We start from the raw sequence: 20485 nt of genomic DNA, 5'->3' as shown, positions 1-20485 counted from the left end.
TAAAATATAATATATACATTCTTGAAAGTATTCACAGTTTGGTTATGATGGTTTGTGATGACAACTACTGTACTGTAGATAATAAATTTTCATTTAAAAAAAATTCTGACCATAAATGTGAATTCTTATTTGTGGAAAAATAAGACATCCCCTGAAAATAAGACCTAGCGCATCTTTGGGAGCAAAAATTAATATAAAACACTGTCTTATTTTCGGGGAAACAGGGTAGCAAATGGATGCCAGATGCAACCACAGATGCCTCCCTCCAGTTGGGAGGGATTGCAGGTTAGATCATGTGAATTACACAAACCAGTCACATTTCTGTAGGGAAGTGGCTGTATTATTTCAAAAGCATGACAATAGCTTCCAAGAGCCTGCTCCTTGGTTTGCCCTCCTTCCACACACTCACACACCCCTCTGCCCATGGAAAGGGGAGGCCGTGTCCTCGGCTGACCCTCTTGCTGGTCACTGACTAATCCTCAAAGCTGCTTTCCAAGTCCAAGCCTGGGGGGGGGAGGCAAACACTCGGCTTGTGTGGACCACTGGGGCTTTGCAGCAGCGATGCGTCCTGAATGGGCTGCACCCTGGGGACTGCCCAACTGTGCACTGACTTTAGAGCGAGCCCTCCGTATGTTAGGAAATTGGCAGCCGGTAAGCTGTTAGGAATTGTGTGAATTGAAGTCCAAAATACCTGGAGGGCTGAAATTTGCCCATGCCTGGGCAAGAGGGTCCCAGGGTGCTGCGCAGATGTGGGCAAAGGAGGGAGAAGAGACCCTTCCCTAATTTGCGGGGAGAGTGGGGCAGGGCTCGTGTGGAAACTCTCCTTATACGAGACGAGAGCTAACAACGAGCAACTTGGCACAAGCATGGGCAGAACACATCATCATCATCATCATCATCATCATCTCTTCCTTCCCTGCCTTCATTTGAATTTGGAACTGGAGCAGCCATTCTTCAGCCACTCAACAAGCTGCCGAAGGAGAAGCGAGAGAGCGGAGACACCGGAAACGCCTGATGGCGCTGGGCCAGGAAAGGGATTATGGGATCCCGCTCATAATAACGTCAGGGATTGTAATCGCTCTCCTCACCATCACACAAGCCTGGGAGATCCCTGTAATGCCTGCCCTGCAAATATCAAAACGTTTAAACGTGTCTCTTTTCCCAAGCTCTAGCAAATAGGGGGGATAGATTGGTGTACGAAGGCACAGACTCGCCGCGGGTGTTTGGCCAGATGAGAAAGAAGATGCAAAGCACCAAAAGCTGTCCTCAGACCTCTATCTGGCACCAAGGCCAACCAATTAGTGACCCTGATGGGGAAACTGGGTCACCCTGCCCTTATGAGGGATAACTCACGGCTCACCAAGTCCTGAGCTGCCTTCACCCTTGTAACCCCAACAGGCAGGGACTGTTTGGATTTTATCTGATGCACACCCGGCACCTTCCTGGTCTGTATGAACCCAGGAATCTTGCTAACGTGACCTCGGAGAGCCCTGACCCATTTCCACCATCCTTTTCAACCTCATGGATTTGAGAAGGAGGGCCTTTGCCTCCAGCGGACTAGGCATGTGGGTGCTGCTTCAGCAGGGGAAAATGGTCCATGGAACCAGAGTAGTTGCCCCTCATCTGCCTAAAATTAATATAGCAATCCGCTTGGGGGTATGTGTGAGTCCTTCAAAGTGAATTTATATATCTTCCCACCATCCCTGGAACCCAGAAGCAATGATCTGTTGCCCTTTGGAAACTGAAAAGCTAGCGAGGATTTGACCTCACTTTGCTAGAACCCTAGGTGCCTCAGAAGGCAACAGAGATGGTCTCACATTCTACAGGGATTGCAGGGCCCTGGAGATGCTGCCAGGATGCACTCTCCATCATTCTTTTCCACCGGAGCCCTATTGTGCTGAACATCTGCCTCTTCTCTGGGTGGAGTGGCCACCACTGCCTCCTTCAGCACCAGAAGCCTGGACAGCTCCCTCCAGAACCCGCTTGGAGCAGGAAAAGTGGGGAAATCTCTTGGGAAGAAGACAGGTGTCAGCGTTCTAGAAGAAACCAAGACCATCAGCACTGAAGCCGTGATCCTCCACCGCTCCCTTTGCTAGACCAAATGCCCCAAAGATCACCATTGTCTTCCAAAGCAGCCTGTTTAGCCTTGGCTCAAGAACGGGAAACGGAATGATTTTATCTGATGCACACCTGGCACCTTCCTGGTCTACAAAAGGAGATCCACGTAGTCTCCTGTATGACCCAAGGAATCTTGCTAACGTGACCTCGGAGAGCCCTGACCCATTTCCACCATCCTTTTCAACCTCATGGATTTGAGGAGGGCCTTTGCCTCCAGCGGACTAGGCATGTGGGTGCTGCTTTAGCAGGGGAAAATGGTCCATGGAACCAGAGTAGTTGCCCCCCATCTGCCTAAAATTAATATAGCAATCCGCTTGGGGGTATGTGTGAGTCCTTCAAAGTGCATTTACATATCTTCCCGCCATCCCTGGAACCCAGAAGCAATGACCTGTTGCCCTTTGGAAACTGAAAAGCTAGCGAGGATTTGACCTCACTTTGCTAGAACTGTAGGTGCCTCAGAAGGCAACAGAGATGGTCTCACATTCTACAGGGATTGCAGGGCCCTGGAGATGCTGCCAGGCTGCACTCTCAACAGCTTCCCAGCTGAACAAGCCATTCTTTTCCACCTGTGCCCTATTGTGTTGAACATCTGCCTCTGCTCTGGCTGTGCTTCGCTGGGAGAGACAGGAGGACACGGCTACCTCCTTCAGCACCAGAAGCCTGGACAGCTCCCTCCAGAACCCGCTTGGAGCAGGAAATGTGGGGAAATCTCTTGGGAAGAAGACAGGTGTCAGCATTCTAAAAGAAACCAAGACCATCAGCACTGAAGCCGTGATCCTCCACCACTCCCTTTGCTAGACCAAATGCCCCAAAGATCACCATTGTCTTCCAAAGCAGCCTGTTTAGCCTTGGCTCAAGAACGGGAAACGGAATGTTGGTGGACAGCAAAAGGGTGAAAGATGGACTTAAAGCAACTTTTTAAACAGTGACATAAACACCAAGAGAGCACTGGGAAGCCCTGGCCCTCGAGTGCCTAACTAGAGATCAGCTGTGACCAACAGTGCTATGGATTTTGGCGAGGAACAAATGGAGGACAAAAGGGAGGAACATAGCAAAAGGAACTAAAAACGTGGCTCTTCCAGTGTGCTTTTGAATAATCTTGTCCCCATGACACAAATTCTACCTAAATGAATGCATCATACTGCACACTTTATTCCACCCTCTCCCAGATTCAACTGGACATCCTACCTCACTCCAATGTTGGGAATGTTTGCACTTTGTTCACTACTCTCTAAACTCGTGGTTTTTATCTCATTATCTCATGTTTTAAAACTGGTTTTATTGTTATTGTATTGCATATGGTTTTATGTCTGGTTTTTTTTGTATTTCAGTTATCTGAATGCTGTTTTTATCTGTTTTATTTTGCTCTATTGTGTTAGCCACCCCAAGTCCCTTCAGGGAGATGGTGGCGAAATAGAAAAATAAAGGAATAATAATAATAACAATAATAAAGAGGAAGGAGGCACCTTGAACAAACCCTTGTTGAGACCATCTGGAAATGTAGTCCTAACTGTGAAAGAAAGACCATGTGGGCCCAGAATAGATCTCCAGTCACTTACGAACCCACTGCTAGGTCTCTACCCTTGGAAGGCAATTAGACTCATGGGCCATAAGTGATTGCCTCTGATGATGGAGGAGGAAGAAGAGGAAGAGGAAGGGAGCAGGGAGCAGCCAGCCAAGAGGAGATTGGGGCTAGGAAGGGATGATGCAAGGTTGTGCGTGTGTGTGTTTCTATGTCTTGCAGGAACTGAAGTCACCCAGCCACCCACAGATGTCTGCAGTCAGGCCTCTATCCACATCTTGACAGATCTGTGCCCAAAACTGACAGAGTTGGAAGGGACCCCCAGGGGCCATCTAGTCCAGCCCACTTCTGCCAGTGGGAGATAAACCATCCCAAAGTCCACTATAGCCACTGTTAATGCAGAACTTCTCACCAAATCTCCAATAAACAATTTAAAGGGGAGGGGGAGAAGAACAACAAAGAAATTTATTTGGTTTCCATTCGATCTCCATAGTGCCAAGCAGACATAGATAAAATGAAAGGGAAAGCAAGACCTGGAATTGTAGTGGACATAGTGTTCTATGGAAGTCTTCCTCTTACATAGTTTGTAGAAATGATTTTGGGCCAGTAAAATATGCAGTCCCCTTGTCTGAAACATTTTATTCATCCTTCTCAAAGAAAACACCCCACTGTCCCTAGAGAACACAGCTTTCCCTCTGGAGAATGTGCTTTGCTGGTTGCCCTACTACAATCATTATTCAATGTATATCCTTCCTTTTCTCTGGTGTGAGACTCAAGGGAGCTTACCAGTTAAAACAGGGCTCACCACCTTAGGTTGCCATAAGTCAGAAATTACTTCAACTCATATTGCAATTAACAAACCAGCCAGCCAGGAAGAGCTTTTCTTCACAAACCTGAAAAGGAATTTGGAAGAAAAGGGGGGATTGCAAACATGGAGGTTTTCAGCCAAGGTGTGGAGAGGTTTCTTTGCTTCCCTCACAGTGAATGCCTGTGCAAAGTGTGCCTCCCGCATGATGAAATCAGCACAGCGTAGGACGACAGACAAAAACTATGATTACGATACCTGTTTTTGCCGCCACATGGGGGTGCATTTATACCAGCCTTAATGGAAGGATTAGAGAGGTAATCAGTCTGGTGTTAATAGAAAAGGCAGGACACACACTGCTGCCCTGAGTTTACACACTTCCTCGACTTCTTGCTGTTATTATGCACCTGCAATTCAACTCTGATTCATAGTAACCCTATCACAGGGCTTTCTGAGCCAGATTTCTTTCGAGGATACTTGCCGCAGCTTTCCTTCATTGACTGAGAGAGTGTGACTTTGACAAGATCACCCAGAAGGGTTCCATGGCTAAGTGGGGATTTGAACCCTGGTCTCTTGGAATCTCAGTCTGACATTCAAACAACGGCATCCCATATGATCTTAAAATATGACAATCGGCACCTAGGTTTTTCTTGACAAGATTTCTTCACAGGGGGTTTCAGTCATTGCCTGACTCTGAGGCTGAGAGTGTGTGACTTGCTTAAGGCCAATAGTGGTTCCATGGCCAAGTGTGGGCTCAGGCCCTGGTCTCCTGGAGTGCTAGCTCCATGTTCAAAGGAGATTCCACCTGAACATCAGGAAGAACTTCCTCACTGTGAGGGCTGTTCGACAGTGGAACTCTCTCCCCAGGGCCGTGGTGGAGGCTCCTTCCTTGGAGGCTTTTAAGCAGAGGCTGGATGGCCATCTGTCGGGGGTGCTTTGAATGCGATTTCCTGCTTCTTAGCAGGGGGTTGGACTAGATGGCCCATGTGGTCTCTTCCAACTCTACTATTCTATGATTCTATGATTCAAATGTCTATGCCATGCTGATTCCTTGCCAAAAGGCTGCCAACTGCTTCACACAGACAGTTCTCCTCCTCCTCCTCAGCTTAAAGAAAGATAACCATTCAGATGTGCTCCAGGACACTAACAGCAATTCAAGAAAAGGTTTTTAAGCGGAGGCTGGGTGGCCATCGGCTGGGAGTGCTTTGATTGTGTGTTCCTGTATGGCAGGAGGTTGGATTGGATGGCACTTGGGATCTATTACCCTTCTAGGTTTCTATGATTCATTTAGAAATCTGTGTAAGCATGGCCAGGCTGGACATCTCCAGATAAAAATGAAACTGGCACATGAACCTAAACTGGGCAAACACACTCTGGTCACCCCTAAAATGTGGGCATCTAGGCTCAAGATTGCATCCAGGAAAGAATAAGATCAGAGAGAGAACCCGAGATTTCATGGGAAGCGGATCCCTACCCAGCATAGGCTGCAACCCTATGGCCCAATCTCTCACACACTTCACCAGGAACACCTCTATGAAGCTTCAGTTTGATTGCCTCTTCCCCTTCTCCCAAGTGAGGCATATGGAGCAAGTAGGTAAAAGGTTTAAAGGTTTTCCCCTTTACCTGAAGGCCCCCTGATTGTGGAATTCTCTGCCCGCTGGGATTAAGCAAGCCCCCACACTAGCAGCCTTCAAGAAGGATTTGAAAACATGGCTCTTTCGCTGTGCTTTTGGAGAGTAACCATTTTATATTTCTTTTTCGTTGCTCCCACTAATATCTATCCTCCAGAATACCCCACTCCCTTATGACCCTGTTCGCTGTGGTTTTTATTTTTATGTCTTTCTCACCCCGAGTTTTAACTTAATGTTCATGTGGTCTGCCCTTGTTTTTATTGTCTCCTTGTTTTATTTTGTAATGGATATTATTTACTGTATTGCTTTTTGTATTGTGTTGTGCTGTTCTTTTATATGCTGTTTACATTGTATTGTTTTGGGCGTGGCCCCATGTAAGCCGCCCCGAGTCCCCGTTGAGAAGATGGTGGTGGGGTATAAATAAAGTTTTATTATTATTATTATTATTGAGTCCAGTCATGTCAGATTCTGGGGGTTGGTGCTCATCTCCATTTCTAAGCTGAAGAGCCAGCGTTGTCCATAGGCACCTCCTAGGTCATGTGGCCGGCATGACCATATGGAGCGCTGTTACCTTCCCACCAGAGTGGTACCTATCAATCTACTCACATTTGCATGTTTTCAAACTGTTAGGTTGGCAGAAGCTGGGGCCAATAGTGAGAGTTCACCCCACTCCCTGGATTCAAACCTGGCAACCTTTTAGTCAGCAAGTTCAGCAGCTCAGCTGTTTAACCCACTGTGCCACCGGGGGCTCCTGGAGCAAGTAGGAAAAGTATTATATTTGTTGTGCATTTTAAAAAATGTTTTGGGGCCATATTGGGCTAAAAACCCACCTACATTTGGTTGGTTTTTGAGGCAGCAAAAGTGAAGCCCAAGGGCCACCTAAGCTTTGGGGTTGCATTTTACCCACCACTTCTATTACCTCTTTCATTCTCATATTCCGCAAGCCAACCACTGGGCACAACAGTGTCGCTTTAGACCATCTAACACTTTCCAATCTGCCATTTTTGCCCACCCTGGTAACTAGAGCCACACACACAATAGAAGGGAAAAGAAGGAAGGGTACCTTGGTGCCATGATAGAAGTCATCGATGCAGGTGGCATTCATGAAGGTCTGGTGGAAATGGGTGCTGGTGTCGATGCCCCCTGGGATGACCAGTTTGCCCGTGGCATCAATGACCTTGGCCCCGCCGGGGATCATCAGCTCCCGGCCCACCTGCTGGATGATGCCATTCTCGATGTAGACGTCGGCCTCCAAGGTGCAATCATCATTCACGACCTTCCCCCCCTTGATGAGGATCCGCATGGTGGCAGCGTTGGCAAGCATGGCTCTGAAAGAGGATGCAGAGAAGGAGAAGAGTCAGCAGAGCCCAGGTGGAGGAACCACATGAGCTTGGTTCCCCCACAAGAAGTCACAAATGCTCCCCATGTTCCATTCAAAATGGATGGGAGAATGCCCTGGCCTAACACAGTGATGTAAAATTTCCATAACATTTTTGCAAAAATTGAAAAATGTTACACAGCACACTTGGAACACTGACAATCGTCTTTGTTTTGGCACACTAGATGCCACATACATATCCTGTTTTGCATAAACTTAATATGAGAAGCTGGCAAATAAATACATTAAAAAAACCAAAAGAAATGATCACCATTACTAAAACAAAGACATTTTCATTGCCATGGGGCCTTCATATCTCTAGCTCAGAAGCTACCTTAGCAATTTATGGTTTGGCCCTTAGACCATTGCCATGATTTAGCACAGCTTCATGAACTTTAATGCTTCCCAGATTTAGAAAACCTCTCTCAGTTCACACACTCCCAAAGCTCCTCCAAGCCACCTTCTTAAGGATCCAGAAACACTAAGTGAAAGGGTTGTTGTGTGTTTTTCTGGCTGTATGGCCATGTTCCAGAAGCATTCATGTGCTGCTTTCACCTGCTGAATCCCTTTTGTCAGGCTTGAGTCCATGAAATCCAAGGGTATGTCTTCCTTTATTCCACCCACCTGTCCCATGTTGAAATCCACTGAAGACACATTAGCATTTAGTGTTCTTTTCTCCAACATAGCCAGAATAAGGGTTATTTGACTTGCAGTGGCAATGGTCCTACAGATGAGATGCTTCTGGAACATGGCCATATAGCCAGGAAAACACACAACAACCCTGTGATTCCGGCCATGAAAGCCTTCGACAACACATTGAGCAGTGAAAATGTACACAGAAACACACCACCCACCAACAACACAGATGCTTCCACATTGATGAGCCCTTGGGGACGTCAGAAGAAGGTTAAGGGAGCTGGGTTTATCTAGCCTGGAGAAAAGACGAGACATGGTAGAGACATCCTTATGCACCCGAAGGGCTGCCTGGTGAAAAAGCTTGTTTTCTGCCTCTCCAGAGGATAGGATCTGAACCAATGGATTCAGAAGGTCAGAAAGGAGATTAGACTCATCATGAGGAAGAACATGTACTGTACGAACTGTTGGACAGTGGAAAAGCCTTCCTTGGAAGCTGGAGGACTTGCATCTGCTGGAAGTTTTGAAGCAGAGGTCAGATGTCCATCCCTCAGTAAAGCTTCAAATGTGCGTCTCCTGCAACAGCAGACAGGGGCTGGACGAAATGGCCCCTGGATCCCTCCCTTGCTTTATAATTCTAACTGAATAGGCATGTTGGATTTCACACCTGCTTGCAGCTCTCCAGGGATCCAAAACCTGTATCAGAACTTCGTTCAGCTTTCAAGGTCTTGTCCTCCATTCTCACTCCATGAAGACTCATTGGAAGGTGAACATCTGAACAACTTTTCTAAGTCACAGCAAATAATAATAATAATAATAATAATAATAATAATAACTTTATTTTTATACCCCGCCTCTATCTCCCCAAAGGGGACTCAGGGCGGCTTACATGGGGCCAAGCCCGAATAAAAACAATAGCAATATAAAACACAACAATAGACAAAAGACATGCACAATTACAAAAATTTAAACATTAGCCAATAAAAACAAATGACAAGAACTAATAAAAACATGGATTAAAAGGGAAAAGTTGTAAAAGTAGACTGGGTAAGGTGCACCATTATAAATATTGTAAACACGAGGTGACTGGTAAAGTGCTGCAAATTCTTGGAAGTGCAAATTGGGATGGGAGTAGACCCTGTATTTATATCAAGTTGACAAAGGTAAAAAATAGAGGAGGTATTTTCTAAATCACAGCAGACAGAGGTGTTCATCCTAAAAGGAGACACCACAAGTCCAATGGCTCTTATTTTGGCTGTGTTGGAGGGAAAAACACTAAATGTCAATGTGTCTACATTGGGTTTCAACTTGGATATAAAGATGTGCCCTTGGATTTCATGGACTCAAGCTTGACAAAAGGGATTCAGCAGGTGAAAACAGCACATGGAATGTGCCTGAAAACATCATAGCGGAGAGCCATGATAGGATTATCGCAGTAGCCGGTCCATGGCACTTTGCCATACCTTTTACCTGAACCTATATGCGAAGTACGCAAATGCGGAAGGCGCCAATCCCTTGGGGGCGCGATTGAGGCGCCTGGTTCAGTGACCGGAGAGAGAGAGGGGGGGGGGGGAACAAAAGTTCTAGGAAACAGCAACATGCCCCGGGTTTCCCTAAGCCAGGCCTTTGCCGGAGGGAAGAAACTCTTCCCTCCAGCAAAGGCCTGGGACTTTGGGGAAATCTCCATGGCTCTCTTCTTCCACTCTCACTGCATTTGGGGTAGGGGGGAACCAAAATACTGTTTGCTTACACTTGAAAATTGCCTAGGGCTGGCCCTGGTTATGCATCCCTGCCAAAATAAGTGCCGTTCACCCAGGGCATGCCAGATGTATCCCAGAGGTCCTTTGTGGCAGAAAAGTCATAGAGTGACCGTAAGACCAAGTAAGATGGAACCATGCGGAAGGAAAAAGGTCCAAAACCAAGGAAAGGTTTAGAAACAGCAGTGCTATTAAACTCTTACAAAGCTCAAGGGAAAGCAGATTAAGCATTGCAAGAGCTTTCTGACCCTGCCATTGACCGACTGTACTTTCTTCTAGTAATAGTAACCATCTGAAATGGAAGGAAAAGGTCGAACTTTGTTTTCCCTTGGGGTTTTCTTGATGATTTTCTGTTACAGATTAATGAATTCTGTTTCATGATTGACTTATGTATGTGCTCCTGTAATTTGCTACACTCTCTTCTATGCTGTTGCTGGGTAGATTTTCCAAAATGACGAAAACAGTCAGGGATATGTTTGCTTCATCACCAGTTTGTTTGATTTGAATGCTGATATCTGGAGAGCATGTTATGATCAATAAAATCCTGTTTTCCATTTGACTATGGGCTCCACTCCCAGACCCTCAAGGGACAGATTTCCCCTATAGCAGGCATGGGCAAATTTTTGCCCTCCACATGTTTTGGACTTCAACTCCCATCATTCCTAACAGCCTCAGGACTTTTCCTTTTGCTCCTGCCAACCTAGCAGTTCGAAAACATGCCAATGTGAGTAGATCATAGGTACCGCTACGGCGGGAAGGTAAGGACGCTCCATGCAGTCATGCCGGCCACATGACCTTGGAGGTGTCTACGGACAACGCCGGCTCTTCGGCTTAGAAATGGAGATGATAATCAACCCTCAGAGTCAGACATGACTAGACTTAACGTTAGGGGAAACCTTTACCTTTACTTATTTATTATTATTATTATTATTATTATTATTATTATTATTATTATTATTACATTTACTATTTTACTCTATTTATTATTACACATATTATTTTCCTGTATTTATTATTATTATTATTATTATTATTATTATTACATGTATTATTTTACTCTATTATTATTAAAAGGATACATAAGCACATTTACATTGAAGAAGATGAGATTAATGATTTGATCAGAGTTGGACAGTCTTATCTTAAATTTGAGCTTGATGTAAATATTGAAAAACATTTAACCTACTGATGCCTCAATTAATGTAATTTTATTGGTATTTATTTATTTATTACAACATTTGTATCCCGCCCTTCTCACCCAAAAGGGAACTCAGGGCGGCTTCCAATAAAACACACGTATATAAAAATATAAAATACAATACAAATCAATTAAAATAGTCAAGTAATTAATTCTACTTTTATTTCTGAAATTTCCCACCCTTGGCTTATACTAGAGTCAATGTTTTCCCAGTTTTTTTGTGGTAAAATTAGGTGCCTTGGCTTATATTCGGGTCGGCTTATACTCGAGTATATACAGTATATGCTTTCTAAAGTTGTTAGAAGCTGCTTTAAACAGCCCGAGCAATAAATGGATGAAGAGAATATTTCTCTTCCTCTTAAAAGCCCCACAGAAACCGGGGACACCACCAGTTTGCTGGAATTGTCACAAAACCCTTTCCCTAGTGTGCTTTTGAAAGAGAAAAAGAGGTGAGGAGAATTCTTAACACATCCTGTACACGTCCTTAGCACAAATAATGGGCTAATAATTCTTTCAGGTTCCCAACTTTCCACCGACTGTTCTAATCATTGTTAACAGAGAGGCTTCTCTTCTGGAGTGGGGTCACAGGGCACAGGTTCTCAAGATCTTACTCTGTTCTTCCCACTACTAGGTTTTCTGACTCGCCCCTTGACAGTCTGGCATTGTCAAGGACAACCAACAGAAAAATCTAAAAAAAGAACAGAAGGAGATAAACCAAAACCCAAATACAGGGTTGTACAATGATTGTAACAGCTGGTGAAATAAGCAGGAATGGTCTGACACCTGCATGCCAAAATGGGAGACCTGGAATGCAGAAATCAGACCACAAACCCATTGAGAGGGAGAGAACAAGTGGGATATGGTCATCTTGGAATAACTCTGCAGCTGAGATGGGTAGCTGCAGAGCAAAAGGGTCCGTTTTCTCTCCCTCATCGCCAGCAGATACTGACACCATATCATTTTTTGCTTTGTTGTGGGCTGAGTTCCAGCAGGTGTTTTCCAATAATTTCCTCATTTGTAAGGGGTAGAGGACTTGGGGACAGAGACCCATGAAATCTGGGGATACAAATCACTTAATGGCACATAATAACAAATTATTACTCTCTGCAAAGAGAGATGTGGAGAAGCAACTGCAGCCAACAGCTGCAAGCGTGACCCCACAACCCACTCCTCAAAGTCAGGGCAGAACCCACAAGCACAAGCCGGGGGCTGTCATCTTGTTTCCCCAACTGCAGCAGCTGAACGTGGTCTGAAACAGCAGCTGGGAGGAAAGACAGGAGAAGGCTGGGATGAGTGGCTAGTTGGGGTTCCTACACTAAGATTCCTGACACCACCCCAGAGAAGGGTCAAGATGGCAAAAGCGATAGATAAGGAAGAGCCTTACCCATCAAGATCCTGCAAGGCAGACTCCAGCAATACATGGAGCGAGAGTTGTCAGATGCCCAAAATGGGTTCAGAAAAGGCAGAGGAACCAGAGACCAAATTGCCAATATCCGCTGGATCATGGAGGAAGCCAGGGATTTCAGAAAAACATCTACTTCTGCTTTATTGACTATTCTAAAGCCTTCAACTGTGTGGATCATAATAAACTGTGGCATGTTCTTGGTGGTCTGGGGAGACCAAGTCACCTTGTCTGTCTCCTGAGAAACCTGTATAAAGACCAAGTAGCCACAGTCAAAACAGATCATGGAACAACAGACTGGTTCCAGATTGGGAAAGGAGTGCGGCAGGGCTGCATACTTTCACCCTCGCTATTCAACTATTCACATCATGCGACATGCAGGGCTTGACGAATCCAAGGCCGGAGTTAAAATTGCTGGAAGAAACATTAACAACCTTAGGGATGCAGATGAGACCACTCTGATGGCCGAAAGTGAGGAAGAGCTGAGGAGCCTTATCACCAAGGGGAAAGAAAGAAGAAAGTGCAAAAGCTGGGTTGCAGTTAAATGTCAAGACAACCAAGATCATGGCAACTACACCTATTGATAACTGGCAAATAGAAGGAGAAAATGTGGAGGCAGTGACAGACTTTATATTTCTAGACACGAAGATCACTGCAGATGCAGACTGCAGCAGGAAATCAGAAGACGTTTACTTCTTGGGAGGAGAGCAATGGCCAACCTTGACAAAATAGTGAAGAACAGAGACATCACACTGGCAAAGAAGGTCCGCTTAGTCAAAGCCATGGTATTCCCCATAGTGACCTATGGATGTGAGAGCTGGACCATAAGGAAGGCTGAGCGAAGGAAGAGAGAGGCTTTTGAACTCTGGTGCTGGAGGAAAATCCTGAGAGTGCCTTGGACCTTGGCAAGAAGACCCAACCAGTCCATCCTCCAGGAAATAATGCCAATGGCTGCTCACTGGAGGGAAGGATATTGGAGACAAAGCTGAAGTATTTTGGCCACATCATGAGGAGACAGGAAAGCTTGGAAAAGATCACGATGCTGGGGAAAATGGAAGGAAAAAGGAAGAGAGGCCGACCAAGGGCGAGATGGATGGACGGTATCTGGCTTGACCTTGAAGGAACTGGGGGCGGCGACGACCGACAGGGAGCTCTGGCGTGGACTGGTCCATGAGGTCACCAAGAGTCGGAATCAACTATGCGACTGAGCAGCAGCAAGGAAGAGCCTACAGTGAGAGGCCACAGCAAGCGGCTTTTGCTTGGGCCAGTCTCTTAGCTGCTCCAAGGCAGGTAACCATTTTAAAAGGTAGGGATGGGAATCACAAGGCCACCTGGACCTCAATGGATTGCAGCTACCAACTCCCAGCAGCATAGTGAAGAATGCTGGGCGTTGTAGTCCAACAATTTATGGAGAGAGCCACCTGACTTCCACGCCTCCCTCAAGAGACCAGCAAGTCTTCCTGGCCAGGGTGAAATCGTATAGACAAAATACTCTTATTTTGAATAATTATTTTGCCAAGATTAGGCCCTGAAATGAGCCATTAAGTTTTTAAAAATAGTGCAGTCTAAGATACATGTCTGAGGAAAAGGAAAGAGGAAGATGACAATGTGTGAGCTAAAATACAGCCAGGTGGTTAAAGGTGGCAAGGCAATGCAGTAAAGCCAAGGAAGCAGCCATCCAACCAAGAGAACCAAACCAGGACACCTGGGCAGGGAGCCAGGAAGGGAGCCGCTTGTGATTCTTGGGCCTTTCGAGGTGTCAGAGGAGGACACAATGTCAACAAAAGCCTCGTGGGCTCCGTAAATAGAAAGAGGACACCGCTAATCGGGGTCAACCCATCCAGTGTGACGGTGCCAAAGAGCCAAAAGAAGCTGTGGGATGTACACACTGCCCATGATGGGTGAGAGGATACTTGGGATTAAATGCAAATACTATAGTAGTTGACAGAGTCTCTGAGCAGACAGGAACATACTGTATACCAAAGACTATTAGTCCTATCCGTATTACAATACTAATTATATGAAATACATTTAATTGCCAGTGTGAAGTATATTTTCTTCCACAGATGCCCAGTTGAGATGTATAGGTTTTCTCACCAGATGAACATGACGTATCAATATTTCGTAAGATTCCCCCCTTTCTTACCAGTGTTGAGTGTACATAAAGAAATGTGCCCGGCCAAAATGAGATATCGATATAACATGCTGACCCTGCACAAAGAGAAAGGAATAAATGCATGTTTAAAGCATTAGCTCAAGGCCTCTTCTACGCTGCCACATAAAATACAGGTTCTGCTTTGAACTGGATTATATGACAGGTAGACTCATATAATCCAGTTCAAAGCAGATGATGTGGATGACCTGAATTGATAATCTAGATTATATGGTAGTGTAGAAGTGGCCCAAGTAAGTGGGTAAGTGAAATATCAATCTGGTTGGACAATGCCATCATTTATAACTCCTGCTGGACCAGAGGGAGCTCCAGAAGGAAGCCTTGGTGATGCCTGTAATTGTGTTATGCCTCCGACTTATGACAAGCCTCTCCCTGGGCCTTCTTGATAAGATTTATTCAGAGAAATGTGCACTGACATTCTCTCAAGAGCCAAGAGAGTGTGAGATGCCTAAAGTCACCATGTAGGATCCCGTGGTTGAGCACGTATTTGAACCCTGGTCTCCTGGAAACAATATGCCATCAATGTGAGGTCGAGCCCCCAAGAGCCCCCTGCATTCAACCTGATCTGACCTGCAGCAGGGAGTTCCGCAGATCCGGAAAGCCTTGTTGGGCCAGCCACTCATGAAATGTGTGCCCCAGCAGCACCTTCAACAAGCCGGGACCATCCTCTCCTTTGTTTCTCTCACCAACCCTAACATTGTAACTAATCCCAAATAAAGCATCATTGCATTCTAACTTTCTCTTATAATGATACTGTGTGTCTCTTCACTGATACTAGCTTTCTAATACATGAGCTTCTCCCTCCCCTGAGCCGCGGGCAGCTGCCAGCTCGGGCTGAGATTGAGCTTCTTTGAACCATGGATACCAAGAACCCAGGGACCCCGGTATCTGCGTGTCAACGGATTGGCCCCATTTTTGTATCATATTTTCCCTAGACTAATTCTAAGACTGACTGCAATCTCACTTTCTGCACTCTGGACTCCTACGCTTCTGGAAATAACCTTTGTTCAAAGGAACAGCTGATTGTCATCCGTGACTTCTCCGCTGCCATGCTGCCTTTTCTTCAGCTTTGGTGAGATTTATTTGGGAATTCAGGGGAAATTCTTATCATAGAGGCTCTCTTTTCTCGCCAGGGTATCGGATCCTTTTTTGGTGGGTCTGTGGGCTCTCTCTCCCTCTGGGCAAGACCCTCCAAATTCTAGCTCAATTTCAATTGGATTGATCCCCTTCAATGGCATTTCTGCAACCAGAGAAAGGCTTTCCAGGAAATGCTCATCAACATTGTATGAATCCAGAAGGGCCCCCTCTCTGACTGGCACCCAAAGCTTTGCAGTAGTTGCCTCTTAAATGCTTATTTTTTCATACCGGGTCAGGGGTTTACTTGCCCCTCGTAAAAGAGTAAAGTGTGTCTATGTCTCTCAAGGTACTCTACTCAGGCCTGAGCCCCGAGGACAGACACAACACAGACTCCTCCAACCACTTGTTAACCTTCTACAGTTCTTTTTCTTTGCTCCCTTTTCTCCTCCCCCCAAAACAAACACTCCAACTCAACTTGCCTGCTCCCTTCTTTGCCCAATCCCAGCCTGGAAAGGCAAGCAGTTGCCCAGGGAGGGTAAGTGCCTGGGATTTGCAAATCACAGCTATTGTTCTGTCTGGGGAAGGGAAGATGGAGACAGATAAGGGTTTCCCACTGCAAGACACAAAAGCCTGTGTGTGAGAGTGTGTTGGGAAGGCATGGCCACCACGGTCTCCGTCCCATCTCCATTGTTAGTGCTCTCCCTCCTTCTCTCAAGGCTCACTTCTCCTACCAACAGCACTCTTGCCCACACAAAGAGAACAATTTTGAATTCTCCCGCATCCTCACGTTCACCTCATGCAATATCTTCAGGGTTTTACTGAGGAAGAATGTAACATGGAAAGAACGCCCAAAATGTTTGGCATGACCAAGTGGATGCCAGCACAAGGCTTGGAGAAGGAGAAAGCTGCTTCTAGGGAGAAGACATTGTGCATATTCCAAGCAAAAACATCTTCATGGGATAGCTGTTATTATTATTTTATTATGACACAGCAAACAAGATAGGTATGCTGGATTTCATATCACAAAACCACAAGTCGAACACTTCCCAAGTGTCTAGGACTGTGTGATGTATTTTCGGATGATGCGCGCAGATCCCAGTAGGGTGGCCTTTTGCAGTTGGCAGATCGTAATTTTGTCAATGTCTATTATTTCCAAATGCTGGCTGAGATCTTTTGGCACGGCACCCAGTGTGCCCATCACCACCGGGACCACCTACACTGGTTTCTGCCAGAGTCTTTGAAGTTCAATCTTGAGGTCCTGATAGCGGCTGAGTTTTTCCTGTTGTTTTTCATCAATGCGACTGTCACCTGGGATGGCAACATCAATGATCCAAACCTTTTTCTTTTCCACAACTGTGATGTCTGGTGTGTTGTGTTCCAGAACTTTGTCAGTCTGGATTCGGAAGTCCCACAGTATCTTTGCATGCTCATTTTCCAAGACTTTTGCAGGTTTGTGATCCCACCAGTTATTTGCTGCTGGGAGGTGGTACTTGAGGCATAAGTTCCAATGAATCATTTGGGCCACATAGTTGTGCCTCTGTTTGTAGTCTGTCTTCATGGGATAGCTTATTATTATTATTATTATTATTATTATTATTATTATTATTATTATTATTATTAATTCCTTTGCTCGAAATTTCCGGAATAGTATGGAATAATGTCATGGACTGGCAAAGTTCTGGGTGAATGTATAAGGGCGAAGGTACTTGCAGACTGACCTCACAATTACACCAAAATTCCTTCCTCCCTTTATTGTACATGGAACATGCTGTGTGCTTTCAAGTCATTTCCAACTTATGGTGACGTCAGAAAACCCACCTTGGGGTTTTCTTGGCTTGAAATTAGCTTCCTTTTTTCTCTCTAAGTTATTTTCCCAATGGAGGGGTTAGTATTGTGATTGTCATTTCCACAGGGCTTTGTTTTGGGCATCCTCAGGTCTCAGGTTGGCAGAACGCATGTCTTCGTTGATGGTGTCCATCCATCTTTTCTTTGGCTGTCCCCATGGTTGTCGTCCTGTAATCTCCAAATGTACTGCTGTTTGTGGTTCTCTTTTCATGACGTGGCCAGACCACCGTAACCTTGCTTCCTGCATTTTCTTGCTGATCGCTTTTATTCTTAGTCTTTGATGGATGTCATCATGTGGCACATGGTCAAGAAGTGTCAAGCCAAGTGTCAATCTCAGTATGTTTCATTTCCATTGTGTTCAGGGCTTGTTCATGTTTCTTTGTTGCTGGCCAGCACTCTGCCCCATAGAGGGAGGGCTACTGGGCAGACAACTATAGTGTAGATCTTAGCCTTGAGTTGTTCAGGCATTTTTGAGTCACACAGAATGCCAGTAATTTGCTGCCATTTCAACCAAGCTGCATTTATTCGTAATTGTACGTCTGGCATTGTGTTGAAATTTATGACCCTAGGTATTTAAATTGGGTGGCCTTCGTTCTTTAATGCTTCTCCATTAATTTAAATGGTTTTTTTTCAGTTTGGAGTCCACATTCCAGATACTTTGTTTTGGGTATGTTCAGCTGAAGTCCATTTTCACTGAGTCCATCACTCCATGTCAGCAACTGTTGTTGGAGAGCTGCACGTTTTTGTTGGCCGAGTGCTATGTCATCTGCATATAGGGGTGTCCAGGGATGCATAGTCTGAAATTAGCTACCTCTGAGGCTGAAAAAGTGTGCCTTGCCCAGGGTCATCCAATGGGTTTCCATGGCTGAAAATTTCCTCCATCTCAGAAGTCAGGCCAATTCCCTCTGGCATGGGATTTCCCCATCTCTTTCCCCAACACTATTTGAGAATGTGCCTTGTATTGGAAGAAAATGTTCGGGTTGATCTCTGCATGTTCCAGGATGTTGGGTGGGCAAGCATTCCATCATGGCACACAAGCCTTCCACACACTGGAGCGTGAAACCAGTGATCATCCTTGCGCCCATGGTGGGCCAAAAAATCTCCCTCCACGCATACATGGGGAACACAGGAAGAACACAAGGGTTCAAACTGCAGAAAAACACATTCCACCTAGACATTACACAGAACTCCTGAGGGTCATAGCTGTTCGACAGTGGAATGTGCTGTCTAGGAGTGAGGTGGACTCTCCCCCTCTGGACATTTTTAAAGAGAGGCTGAATGGCCATTTGTCAAGAGGGCTTGATATGTGACTTCCTCCCTGGCAGGAGGTTAGACCGGACGGCCCTTAGGGTCTCCTTCCAATTCCGTGATTCTATGGTTCTGTAAGGACAGGACCCTATCATGGCTTTCATAAACATTTCAATCAGCTCTCAGTGCAACAGCCTTGGATCCAATGAAGGACTGGGGTGGGGAAAGAGTTATTACTTTATTTATGTCTTGCTTTACCAACCCTGGAAAAATAAGAATCTCTTCCCTTGAATTAGACAGTGCTCTGCATTGCTGCAAGAAGAGCGGATGCGCATCTCAGCCTAGCCCTATTTGCCACGGATGAGTTGGGCAGGTGCCACAAAGGCAGGGAAAACATTCAGATCCTTCTGGTTTTAGATCTGGCACTCCTTGGACCCTGAGGTTCAGTGCACAGCCATTTTGCTTTCCCAGCAAAGCCAAGGAGGTGGAGAAGGAGAAGGAGGAGGTCCTTTCTTTGCCAAGAGCCCATCCAGCTCTATTCAGTTGTTGGCAGGTGCAGTGCAGCATGGAGATGAAAGCAACCTTTTCCTAAGGACAGGAGCAGCTGGGAAAGCTTAATGAGCAAAAGCGGGTGCGGAGGTTCCAAGCAATGACATCTCGGTGGAGTAGCTGTTTTTTCCTCTCCTTAAAACACAGCTCCTTTGTTTTGAAGTCTGTTCAGGGAGAGCGGCTGACAGCCTGCCGAAGACAAGCGCCATCAGAGGCATCGCAGGGAGAGGCAGGCGGGCAAACGGCACAGGCGGATTGCGCCTCCATGCCCTTGTTTCAGGGGGCTGCACATTTCTAGCATGAATGGCTGGATGTGCAGGATCAGCTCCCAGCCCTGGGAGGGAGCCATATCTGGGAGGGGAATGTGGTCAGGATCACAGGTTCCTCAAAATTTACCCCAAAAATGTGCAGGTATCATTGGAAGCATCAGCACATGGAATGGCCCCTGCCAATCCCCCAAGTAGATGTGTAATTGTGGCAGCAGAGGGAAGACGTGGTTTGTGGACCAGATAGCCTGACTCTGTGAGAAGTCTGCTGTCTCCCTGGAGGCAAAATCCGAGATGGAACAGAGAGGCTGGCAAGGACCATTCCCCCTTCCTTTTGGTCCATGTGGAAACCAACAACACTGCAAAGCAAATTCCTTGGGCGATCACATAAGATTTCAAAGCTATGGGCAGAAAGCTGGACAGCCTTGATGCCCAGGTTCTCATTTCCTCTCTTGACCCAGGAAAGGAGAAAAGAATAACTTCTGTTATTCTTCTCAACAGAAAGGAATAAACTGAATTTGCAGATGGTACATCATGAACCCATTTGTCTTCCTGGACCATATTCTCCAGTTTCATGAAGATGGACGCCAGTGCATATCAAGTGATGGGTTGCGCCTCTCAGCATCTGGAAGGAACATTTTTGCAAATAACCTTGCAAATCTGATCAGAAAGGCTTTAAACTGATTTGTGTGGAATAGAGATACACTATTCTTGAGGTGCTAGAGGTTAGAGCCCAAATGTTATAAAAAGAATTGGGCAAAGAATTGGGAACAAGAAAAAAGCATAAACAAGCAGCTGGAGGGAGTGGCCCATGGTCTTAGACGTCTCTAAAACTAAAAGTGATTGCGCTGATTGTTTAAGAGCACAGCCATGCCAGGGTCAC

The 20485-nt window shown here is 45.8% G+C and overlaps 1 protein-coding gene across 2 annotated transcripts in view; it reads right to left on the bottom strand.

Annotated features, from left to right (window-relative positions):
* Positions 1 to 20485, bottom strand: part of dpysl5 (dihydropyrimidinase like 5) — a 63921-nt gene that overhangs the window by 28964 nt on the left and 14472 nt on the right. For both annotated transcript variants that reach the window (XM_003228175.4, XM_008121746.3), the window contains exon 2: positions 7140 to 7404. In XM_003228175.4, coding sequence (XP_003228223.2) covers positions 7140 to 7400 — 261 coding nt within the window. In that variant the 5' untranslated portion in view covers positions 7401 to 7404. The remainder of the gene's footprint in view (positions 1 to 7139; positions 7405 to 20485) is intronic.

This window comes from Anolis carolinensis, chromosome 1 (genome assembly GCF_035594765.1).
Source record: "Anolis carolinensis isolate JA03-04 chromosome 1, rAnoCar3.1.pri, whole genome shotgun sequence".
NCBI lineage: Eukaryota > Metazoa > Chordata > Lepidosauria > Squamata > Dactyloidae > Anolis > Anolis carolinensis.
This window is presented reverse-complemented; position numbering and strand designations above follow the sequence as displayed.